Below are 12249 nucleotides of genomic sequence, written 5' to 3'. Positions count from 1 at the left end.
TAATTATGATTGCACGAAGTTTACCTGCCTCTCTCTTAATTTGGCATTTGTTCACCCTGAATGTAATGATACTGTCTGTGTATGTATCCTAAAGTATTGTTTTACAATTTTTTGCATCAATAAACCTTTTTCTTGATTTAAAAAAAAGAGTACCAGTACCAGCCGTTCTACTCTAATAAAGTAAAACGGCTAGTGGCTAGTGAAGGGGGAGAGGGGACTTGGGTGGTCGCTGTGGGAGAGACCTGTCAAAGTGGGCCAGTCTGGATGAAGTCCAGGGCCAAATTTTTGTCCCAGTCCAGCCCTGGCTGCACCACCTAGAGACCTGCTTTATCTTTACGCCGGCATAGTACCCCGTTACCGATTCACATGGGGGGGGCGGCATCTGGGGGTCTCCTTTGTTAAAGGGGCTTCCAGATTCCGATAAGCCCCCCGCCCGCAGACCCCCACAACCACTGAGCAAGGGTTAGGGGGATGAGGCCCTTGTCCCCATCAACATGGGGACATCCTCCCCATGTTGAGGGCATGTGGCCTGGTACGGTTCAGGAGGGGGGCGCTCTCTCATCCCCCCTTTAACTGCGGCCTACCAGGTTGCGTGCTCGGATAAGGGTCTGGTATGGATTTTTGGGAGAAACCCCACTCCATTTTTTTTATTTTGGCGCGGGGTTCCCCTTAAAATCCATACCAGACCTGAAAGGTTTAGTATGGATTTTGCGGGGGAACCCCTATGCCATTTCTTTTTTAAATTTGGCACAGAGTTCCCCTTAAACTAAATGTTTTTTTCACCTTAAATCTATGCATTAAGCTGAAAAAACATCTGATGCTGCCGGCCCCCCCGAGCCCCCGTTATACTTACCTGAAAGTCCTGTGCTCGGTCCCGAGATCCTCTTTGCCGCTCAGCCTGGCCGCTGATTGGCTAAAGCGGATGGATTGAGAGCAGCGCAGCCATTGGCTGGCGCTGCTGTCAATCACATCCAGTGACGCGGCGCGCCGAGGGGCGGGGCCGAGTAATACAGTGAGCGGCTGTGGCCGCTCGCTGTATCACGGGAGCGCACTAGCAATTACTTACCACCATGCAAGCTCTCTCGCATGACGGTGGTCAGTACTTGCGGGGAGGACCAGAGACAGCCACTGAGGGACCCCAGAAGATGCGGATCGGGGCCACTCTGTGCAAAACGAACTGCACAGTGGAGGTAAGTATAACATGTTTGTTATATTAAAGGAAAATTTTTTTTTCTTTACTAACCCTTTAATATTCATACCAGACCTGAAAGGCCTGGTGATGGAATTTGGGGGGACCCCCACGCATTTTATTTTATTGGTTCAGGGTTCACTTAATATTCATACCAGACCCAAAGGGCCTGGTAATGGACTGGGGGGGGGGGGACCCATGTCAAAGACTTTTATCTGTATTGCCGGGACCCGCCAATTCATTATAGCTGCGAGTGGTTATAAATGACTTTTTTTCCTTTAGAAATGTCATTTTGCGCAGAGACTTTTCTAAGCACGGGAAACATGTGCTACTTTACAGGCATACTATACACACCCCCCAGGTACGAAATTTAAAGGAATATTTCACTTTTATTCTTTCACTTTAAGCATTATTAAAATCACTGCTCCCGAAAAAACAGGCGTTTTTAAAACTTTTTTGCATTGTCCCCTAGGGCAGGACCCGGGTACCCAAACACTTTTTATGACAATAACTTGCATATTAACCTTTAAAATTAGCACTTTTAATTTCTCCCACAGACTTTTAAAGGGTGTTCCGCGGCTTTCGAATTTGCCGCAAACACCAAAAATTGTTCGCTATTCGGCGACCCGGCGAACAGCCAATGTTCAAGTCGAACATAAAGCTCATCCCTACAAGGGATAATTACGTACCTTGTAACAGGAATAAAAGTGATCAAAAATAAATAAATAATGAAACGGTGTAAAAATAAAAAAGTACAATAAATAATAAGAATAAAATCAGAGGGCCCCATCCCTACATGCTCTCACGCAGAAGCAAACACAAATACATAAGTTGCGTACGCATATTGAAATGGTATTCACACCCAGGGCCGCCATCAGGGGGGTACATGCAGTACACCAGTAAGGGCCCCGGATGGCAACCCCCCCTTTTTTTTTACTAAAAAAAATGTATATATAGATAGATAGATATATATATATATATATATATATATATATATATATATATATATATATATATATATATATATATATATATATATTTTTTTTTTTTTTTTTATTAAAGGGCCCAGAGGGCCCCAGGTGGCAACCCCCCCTTTTTTTTTATAAAATATGTTTATTTTTTTTATACATAAATATATATATATATATATATATATATGTATATATATTTTTTTATTATTATTATTATTATTATTATTAAAGGGCCCAGAGGTCCCCAGGCCCCCGGATGGCAACCCCCTTGTCTTTTTTTTTATACATTTTTATTTTTTATTTTATTTATTTTTTTATATATTTTTTTATTTTATATATATATATATATATATATATATATATATATATATATATATATATATATATATATATATATATATTTTAAAGGGCCCAGAGGTCCCCAGGGCCCGAGTGGCAACCCCCTTGTCTTTTTATTTTTTTATTTTTTGTTTTATTTATTTTTTTATATATTTTTTTTATTTTAATTTATATATATATATATATATATATATTTTTTTTTAAAGGGCCCAGAGGTCCCCAGGGCCTCCCGATGGCATAGCAACCCCCCCTTTTTTTTTTCTTTTTTTTTTATATATTTTCTAATTTATTTTTTATATTATTATATTTTTATATTTTTAATTTATATATTAAACTCTTCTCAATTTGCGCCCCCCCCCCCCCGGTTCTCTGCTCCAGGGGGCCCATGCCTGAAGCTGTGTAAGGGGCCCCATAATTCCGGCGGGGCCCTGTTCGCACCACACCTGTGAGTTATCCCCACAAATGTTAGAGTGAGAGCAATAATTCTAGCGCTAGACCTCCTCTGTAACTCTAAACAGGTAACCTGTAAAGGCATTTAAAGCTTTACCTATGGAGATTTTTAGGCACCATAGTTTGTCACCATTCCATGAATGTGTACAATTTTGAAAACATGACATGTGAGGTATCTATTTAATTGGTGTAACATCATCCCAAAAAATTGTGGTAATTATAGTGTTTTTTTTATTCATTAAAGTGTATTTTTTCCAAAAAAATTGCGTTTGCAAATCCGATACGTAAATACTGTGCAACATAAAAAAAATTGCAACGATCGCCATTTTATTCCCTAGGGACACTGCTAAAAATATTATGTTGGGGGTTATAACTAATTTTCTAGCAAAAAAAAATGATTTAAACTTATAAAGAAAAAGTGCCAAGAAAAGCCTGGCCGCCAAGTGGTTAACCAGCAACCGCAGTTATTCTGTGGCAGGGCGGCTCTATTGCGTGAATCGCAGTACCGGTACGACGCTTTGTGCAATAGATACAGTGGGGGCACCGGAGCTGTTGCGTGTAGGCGGCGGCCGCAATGTCCGCCGGCCACTCGCGATCGTTCCTCAGCGAGGCAGAACGGGGATCTGCCAAAGACTTGCTGGTAGATTAAAAAAAAGTTTGTTTCGCATTTGTAGCGCTATACAAGTCAATGTATTCATTCAATGTAAACAAAGCAGATCCCTGTTCTGTCAGGGAAGTAAAGAGATCATCTGTTCCTAGTGTTTAGGAACAGCGATCTCTCTCCACCTCCAGTCATTCCCCTCCCTCCACAGTTAGAAACACCTCCTAGGGAACACATTTAATCCATTGATCGCCCCCTAGTGTTAACGCCTTCCCTGACAGTGATATTTACACAGTAATCAGTGTATTTTTATAGCACTGATCGCTGTATAAATGTCAGCGGTCCCAAAAAAGTGTCCTATGTGTCCGCCGCAATGTCGCACACCTGCTAAAAATCAAAGATCGCCGCCATTACTAGTAAAAATAAATAAATAATAAAAATGCCATAAATCTATCCCCTATTTTGTAGAAGCTATGGCCCAGATCCACAAAGCAGTTACGTCGGCCTATCTATTGATACGCCGCATAACTTCTAGGTTGCGCCGTCGTATCTTTGTTTTGTATCCACAAAACAAGATACGCCTGAAGCTGGGCTAGATCTGACGGAGGTACGTCTTAGTACGCCGTCGGATCTAAGGTGCATATTTACGCTGGCCGCTAGGTGGCGCTTCCGTTGATTTCCACGTCGAGTATGCAAATGAGCTAGATACGCCAATCCACAAACGTACGTCCGCCCCGGCACATATTTTTACGACGTTTGCGTAAGGCTTTTTTCGGCGTAACGTTACCCCTGCTCTATGAGGCGTACGCAATGTTAAGCATGAACGTCGGGCCAGCGTAGAATTTTCCGTCGTGTACGTCGTTTGCGTAAAACGTTCGCGAAAAGGGCTTTGCATAAATTACGTTCACGTCGTCTAGGCATTGAGCGGGCGTAATTTAATTTGAAAATTCAACGTTATACTGAGCATGCGCGCGCATGCGCCGTACGAAAAAAAGCGTCATTTACGCGGGGTCAAGCTTATTTTACATAAAACACGCCCCCCTATTCATCATATGAATTCCGCGCCCTTACGCCGGGAGATTTACGCTACGCCGCCGTAACTTTAGAGGCAAGTGCTTTGTGAATACAGCACTTGCCTCTCAAAGTAGCGGCGGCGTAGCGTAGCTGCGATACGCTACGCCTGCCTAAAATTACGCCGGGCTACGTGGATCTGGCCCTATAACTTTTGCACATTTTTTTTACCATATCGGCCTAAACTGAGGAAATTTTTTTTTTTTTTTTTTTTTTGGGGGGGGATATTTATTATTATTTTTTTTGTTTATAACTCAAAATATAAAAACTGCCTGGGTGATCAAATACCACAAAAATAAAGTAGAAAAATTAGTAGAAAAAAAAAAAAGAACATCAATTTTGTTTGGGTACAATGTCGCAATTGTCAGTTAAAGCAACGCAGCGCCGTATAGCAAAACATGGCCTGGTCATTAAGGGGGTAAATCCTTTCCGGGGCTGAAGTGGTTAAACGAGCACTTCACTTTACAAATGTGAAGACAATCATTATGGCGCCGGTGTTGGATAATAAGTAGTGCTGTAAAATGTCAAAGCACATAGATTGTTTGCCCCGGCTGTAGTATTGATCGGACTGGAAAATCTTTACAGTGCGTTCAATTTATCAATATGTTGCACCAGACATTGTGCTGATTGCAAATCCCGGAACATTCCAGCAGCAAGCCTTTCACAGCGGAGACCTGCTTTCTTATTGGACCCCGGGCCGATATAAAGAAACACAAATCATTGCAACCAGGGGTCAAGTCCTGGGGGAAAAAGTGTGGGAACTCACCCAAGATTCCCCACCCGCCTCAAAAAAATGATGTGTGTGTTTTATGTACTACTTTTTTTAACAAATAAACTTCCCTCAGTATGCACAATTACCCCCCATCCCCATCCCCCAGTCTGCACAATTACCCCCCATCCCCCAGTCTGCACAATTACCCCCATCCCCCAGTCTGCACAATTACCCCCCATCCCCCAGTCTGCACAATTACCCCCCATCCCCCAGTCTGCACAATTACCCCCCATCCCCCAGTCTGCACAATTACCCCCCATCCCCCAATCTGCACAATTACCCCCCATCCCCCAGTCTGCACAATTACCCCCCATCCCCCAATCTGCACAATTACCCCCCATCCCCCAGTCTGCACAATTACTCCCCCCCATCCCCCAGTCTGCACAATTACTCCCCCCATCCCCCAGTCTGCACAATTACTCCCCCCATCCCCCAGTCTGCACATTTACCCCCCATCCCCCAGTCTGCACATTTACCCCCCATCTCCCAGTCTGCACATTTACCCCCCATCTCCCAGTCTGCACAATTACCCCCCATCCCCCAGTCTGCACATTTACCCCCCATCTCCCAGTCTGCACAATTACCCCCCATCTCCCAGTCTGCACAATTACCCCCCATCCCCCAGTCTGCACAATTACTCCCCCCATCCCCCAGTCTGCACAATTACCCCCCATCCCCCAGTCTGCACAATTACTCCCCCCATCCCCCAGTCTGCACAATTACTCCCCCCATCCCCCAGTCTGCACAATTACCCCCCATCCCCCAGTCTGCACAATTACCCCCCATCCCCCAGTCTGCACAATTACTCCCCCCATCCCCCAGTCTGCACAATTACCCCCCATCCCCCAGTCTGCACAATTACTCCCCCCATCTCCCAGTCTGCACAATTACCCCCCATCCCCCAGTCTTCACATTTACCCCCCATCTCCCAGTCTGCACAATTACTCCCCCCATCTCCCAGTCTGCACAATTACCCCCCATCCCCCAGTCTGCACAATTACCCCCCATCTCCCAGTCTGCACAATTACCCCCCATCCCCCAGTCTGCACAATTACCCCCCATCCCCCAGTCTGCACAATTACCCCACAATCTGCACAATTTCCCCCCAATCTGCACAATTACCCCCCTTCCCCCAGTCTGCACAATTACCCCCCCAATCCCCCCAGTCTGCACAATTACTCCCCCTTTCCCCAGTCCCCAATCTGCACAATTACCCCCCATCCCCCAGTCTGCACAATTACTCCCTCAGTCTGCACAATTACCGCAACCCCCCCCCCCCAGTTTGCACGGGGGAAGAAATGAGAGAGAAGTAGAGGCAAAGAAAAAATAATTCAGGGGGGAGAGGGGGTTTTGCAGCTCGCGTACCTTCCCACTCTGGTTAGTCATATAAGTCCATGCTGGAGTGTGGGCGGAAACAAAGGGGAGGAGGAATGTTGGATTGGACAGACGGCCGAGTGGGGGGTGAGCTAGAAAGACAAGCAGATACAGCCCAACTCGTGTGTTTGACAGTGAAACAAACAAGGAGAGGGAGGATGGAAGGGAGCATTATGGCACTTTGGCGCCCCACCTCTGCAGGTGCTAGGGTGAACTGCACCCCATCACTAGAGCAGAGACTTTGTTACGGCAGCCGCTGGTGGAGGAGGAATAGGCGGACCGAGGGAGGGGAGGACGGACGCGCCTCGGTTACTATAGGAACGACGTTCCTGCTGTGGAAAAGGTATAGGAACGTCGTTCCCATGCGTTCCCGCAGGACTCGAGCCCTGATTGCAACTCTGTAATCAGTAAAACATCACTCAATGTATTTCAGTGTAAGTACTTGAGTGTGACCTGGTGGCAGTCTCTTGCAGTCCCTGTACCGCTGGGCTCGAGTGTGAGAAGCAGTACAAAGAGCCATTCAGTTCATTTGCTGACAAGAAGCATGCTGATGGGGGAGACAGCAGAGTGACAGAGAGACAAGCTCATCACTGCGCTGCTTCCACATTCATTGTCCAATAACAAACTGGGGGCGGGTCCAGGGCAACCCCAGTTCACAGGAAGTGAGATAAAGGGGCTGTAAAGGTACAGGCCCGGATTCAGATACATTGGAGTATCTATCGGTGGTGCGTAATGTATCTCAGATACGTTACGCCGCCGTAAATTAGGGCGCAAGTTCCGTATTCAGAAAGAACTTGCGCCCTAAGTTACGGCGGCGTAACGTATGTGGGAGAATGGATGGACAGCCGCACTCCAAAAAGTCTTGTTGAAAAAAGACGTGCTCTTTATTGTAAAAAGGAAAAAATGCACAGCACACAACAGCATACAGTGGGATAGACAGCTGACGCGTTTCGCATTAACAACTTTTGGAGCGGCGGTCTCCCTACCTGGCGTAACGTATGTGGTCCGGCGTAAGCCCGCCTAATTCAAATGGGGATGATGTGGGCGTGTTTTATTTAAATTTCATGTGACCCCGCGTATTTTACGGCATGCGCCGTTCGTGAAAGAATCCCAGTGCGCATGCTCGAGATGACGCCGTAAGTCGTCATTGCTTTTGACGTGAATGTAAATTACGTACAGCCCTATTCGCGAACGACTTACGTAAACGACGTAATAATATCAAAATTCGACGCGGGAACGACGTCCATACTTAAAGCGGAGTTCCAACCACAATTAGCATTTTTTAAATGTCTGTCCTTTCATCCTGCGTTTTTATAATATAAATCCGGTCACTTACTATTTTACAATCCGCCGCCGATCCGCATAGATATTCAAAAAAGATAGTTTATAAAACTATGTCTACACCGTTGTCATTTTGCTTGTGGGCATTGTGAAGCCTACAGGCACTTACTTCCTGGAAGTCTTGGATGGGGAGTGATAATTGGACAGCGCACTGCATCCTGGGAAATGATGACACACATTTCCCAGGAGCATTAGAGGGAGATGATGTCAGAATCCTAGGTGATTCCAAAGGCAGATTTTGTGGGAACGCATAGCAACAGGCATTTCCAGATGAGTAAAAAAAAATATATATTTTTTTTACTTTTTTAGGTCTAATGAGCACAATAATGAAAAAAAAAATTTGGGATGGAACCTCCACTTTAACATAGGATACGCCTCATATAGCAGGGGTAACTTTATGCCGGAAAAAGCCTAACTTAAACGACGTAAAAAAAACACTGTATACCCCCCCCCCCCCCCCCACAAAAAAAAAATTGTCTTTTCACGAATCTTACGTTTTCAAAGAAAGAGATCTTAAAAATGTATAAAATTGATCTTATTTGTTTGCAGATGCAACATATTCATTTTGACCCTCTTTACATATCTTACTAAGAAAATACTCTTCTTTTTCAAATTTCCAAAGAAAGAGATCTTTAAAAATTGGAAAAGCTTATTTGTTGGCAGGTATAGGATTTGTGTGTCGATTCCGACTGCACGTCCTTTATGTTCAGATTTAAGATTCTTCAAAATATCAGGGGAACTGAACTGGAACGCTTCCAGGACCGTCTTCATTAGTGGAAATCCTCATCAGATTTGTGAAGCATTAATTACCTTGGATTAATTAAATCATTGAATTGAAAAATCCAGCCTTTTGTTAAAGTGTATTAGCCAGATTCAGGTTCAGATTCAGGTAGAGTTACGCCGGCGTATCAGTAGATACGCCGGCGTAACTCCGAATCTGCGCCGTCGTATCAGTAGATACGCCGGCGTAACTCCGAATCTGCGCCGTCGTATATTTAAGCGTATTCTCAAATTGAGATACGCTTAAATGTTGCTAAGATAGGGGCGTGTGACCCGCTGTCTGCTGAAAAAGGGTCACAGGAGTGCAGAACGAACTGTACTCCTGTGGTCCACAGGAGTACAACACCTGGGATGCATATATATGCTCTACACACTGTGGGCCAGATTCATGAACAATGGTGCAGATTTGCACCGGTGTGGTGCATCATTTTTAGACTACACCGGTCCAGCGCGGAGAGGCAGTTAGGTGATTCAAGAAACTTTTTTTGTCTATGATGCCCCAGCGGGGCGGATTTTAGACGGCGTAAGGCGGGGTAAGGCCAACTGGGAGTCACCCTATGCTAATGAAGTGCTGACCGTGGCGCAGGGGTCACGCCGGGGCGCATCTTAGACCGCACATGCTCAGTGACATCCAGGGGTAAATGCCCCAATCTGCACATGCTCAGAACTGCGCCCCGGCGTGATCCCTGAGCTACGCCGACCCACTAAAAAAGCCCAGTCCCTGAATCAGCCCAGACTTCCGCCCTGCAGGTGCAAATGTACTGAAGCTTTTTTTTTTCCAAGCTAGGTCGTTTGCATTGTGGTGGGGCAGTTATGGCTGATGAGGAATCCTCAGGTGGGCGGATGACCAATTTCAGCCCAGAGGAGAGGGCTGTAATTATTGAGGGCCTCTCCCAACATGGGGACCGCCTCTATGTGTTGTCCAGCAAGTGTTGTTGCTCAGTTCGTTTGTAACGCTGCTGCTTTAGCTGCTCTCCAGCTGACCTCTGCAAGTTTGGTGCAAAGTTACCCCTGCTTTTATGAGGTGTAACTTTGCACCGGAAATTTCAGCTCCGCTCACCGGGAGTAGCCTGCGCCGGTCAAGCTTAAGTTGATGAATCGGCCCAAAAACCTAATTTGCATATTTAAAACACAAAAACCATGGCCGCGCCAGATCCGATCCGCGCCGGCGTGGAAAGGTTACACCGAGGCGATGAAGTCTATTTGGAGGCGTAATCTGGTTCTCTGGGTAAGGCGCAGCGATCCGCCGGCGCAAATCTGCACTTACGCCGTGCATCTACCAAAAAAACGGTGTAAGTGCTTCATGAATCTGGCCCAGTAACTTAAACTGACTAGCCTGCCTGTTCTATCTACCTAGTAAAATTGACACTGTCTCTCTCTCTGTCGATCTTTAACCACCACCGCAACACACTACACAAGGCCGACCTGCAGGCGGCCTTTTATAGTGTGGGGCGTGTACTAAACCCCCTGAGCCATAATTGGCCAAAGCCACCCTGGCTTTGGCCAATTATGGCTCTCCGTTTTTTTACGTGCTGTGATTGGCCAAGCATGCGGGTCATACTGCATGCTTGGCCAATCATCAGCCAAAAAATGCACTGCGAAGCCGCAGTGAATTATGGGCCGTGACGCGTCACTCGAATTTGGCGTGAACGGCCCGTAACGTTCGTAAAGTTCATCCCTATTAGCAGGTAAAACCGCTCCAAATATCTCTCTCATAGGTGTATTTATATATTTTCTTGTTCGGATTTTAAAATATAGTGCCAACTGTTTGCTTATTTATTTTTCATGAGCATGTCTTTTCTTTTACTGCTCATTAATAATGCAATCAATATTTTATTTTCACATTAAAAAAAGTATTTTATCTGCTAATTAATATTCATTACGCGTGTTTTTTTTTTCAGACCCATATGTGAAAGTGAACCTGTACCATGCAAAGAAAAGGATTTCTAAAAAGAAAACTCACGTGAAGAAATGCACCCCCAACGCCGTGTTCAACGAACTGTTTGTGTTTGACATTCCTTGCGAAGGCTTGGAAGATATAAGCGTGGAGTTTCTGGTGATGGATTCAGACAGGGGTTCCAGGAACGAGATTATCGGTCGATTAATCCTGGGGGCTTCAGCAGATGGAACAGGTGGAGAGCATTGGAAGGAAATCTGTGAGCATCCTCGAAGACAAATTGCCAAGTGGCACATGCTGTGCGACGGTTAGCAGCTGAGAATTCAACGGACTTTCAGCGCCATCTTTTTATTTATTTATTTATTATTTTTTTTAATTTATAAGCCATGTGAAATAAGGAGCTTGCAATGAAATTTCTTTGTAATGCTAACACATCTTAAAGTGAAGAAAAAAATAAAATAAAAATAGAATAATAATACAATAAAACAAGAGACAAAAAAAATATATTGTTCAACCAAAATTAAAGCCCAACTTGGGGCATTTTTTATTTTTAAATGGTACCCCAGCCATACTGAAAATAAAAAAAAGGAGGCCTGGCTGCAATACTTACCTTCGCTCCAGTGCTGTTCAGTGCAGGTTTTTTTATTCTGCCACTAGATGTCCTCATTCTTCTGGGTTGAGGAATGCACAGCATGACTTGGCTCCGAAGTCTGAGGAAGTACAATGGTGCAGAGTGTTGTGGACATCCCTCCTGAGTGGGCGTAGTTATGATCCCCTGCACTCATGGTGTAATGATGCAAAAAGAGGTGCTAAAATGTTCACTGCAGACCATCCACCACCAGAAAAAGATCCATAGAGGTGGAGGACTCTGCACATCCCAGGGCTGGCCTGTAGACATCTGGGAAAGGTAACAGTAAAGCCTCATACACACAATCGGACTTCCATCTGACTTTTCCGTGGATATTGGTCCGAAGGTCGTTGGCCGTGAACTTGTTCTGCATACACACGGCAGAACATTTTCAGCCAACATTCACCAAATCACGTGTTTTTTCAGATCTTTACCGACACCCTTTGGGTAACTTCTGCTATTGTTGTCAGATGTTTAGCCTTGGTTCTGAGCATGCATGTTTGTACTTTTGGTTTTAGTCCGATGGACTTGTGTACACACGATTCGGACATTTGTTGTCGGAAAGTCTGAGAGCATGCACAGCGAACATTTGTCCGTTGAAAAACCGAAAACAATTGTTCGATGGAGCATACAGACGGTCGAATTGTCCGATAAAACGCGTCCGTTGGACCGTTGTTGTCGAAAAGTCTGATCGTGTGTATAGGACTTAAGTATACAAAAAAAAGTATAGAAAATACTCAAGGGGGAGGAACGGGATCACTTTTTGTGGGGGAGCCTTGAACACAGATTTGGATAAATAATAAATATAGTAAAGCAAAAACAAAAAGCACATACAA

At 44.9% G+C, this 12249-nt stretch overlaps 1 protein-coding gene across 1 annotated transcript in view; it reads left to right on the top strand.

The window, feature by feature from the left end:
• SYT4 (synaptotagmin 4) overlaps positions 1-11182 on the top strand; it is a 76984-nt gene extending 65802 nt beyond the window's left edge. Inside the window, 1 exon segment of the mRNA XM_040336138.1 lies at positions 10790-11182. Coding sequence (XP_040192072.1) covers positions 10790-11097 — 308 coding nt within the window. The 3' untranslated portion in view covers positions 11098-11182.
• The last annotated feature ends 1067 nt before the right edge of the window (positions 11183-12249 follow it).

Source organism: Rana temporaria, chromosome 1, assembly GCF_905171775.1.
Source record: "Rana temporaria chromosome 1, aRanTem1.1, whole genome shotgun sequence".
NCBI lineage: Eukaryota > Metazoa > Chordata > Amphibia > Anura > Ranidae > Rana > Rana temporaria.
Note: the sequence above shows the minus strand (reverse complement) of the source record. Positions and strands in the feature narration are given on the sequence as shown.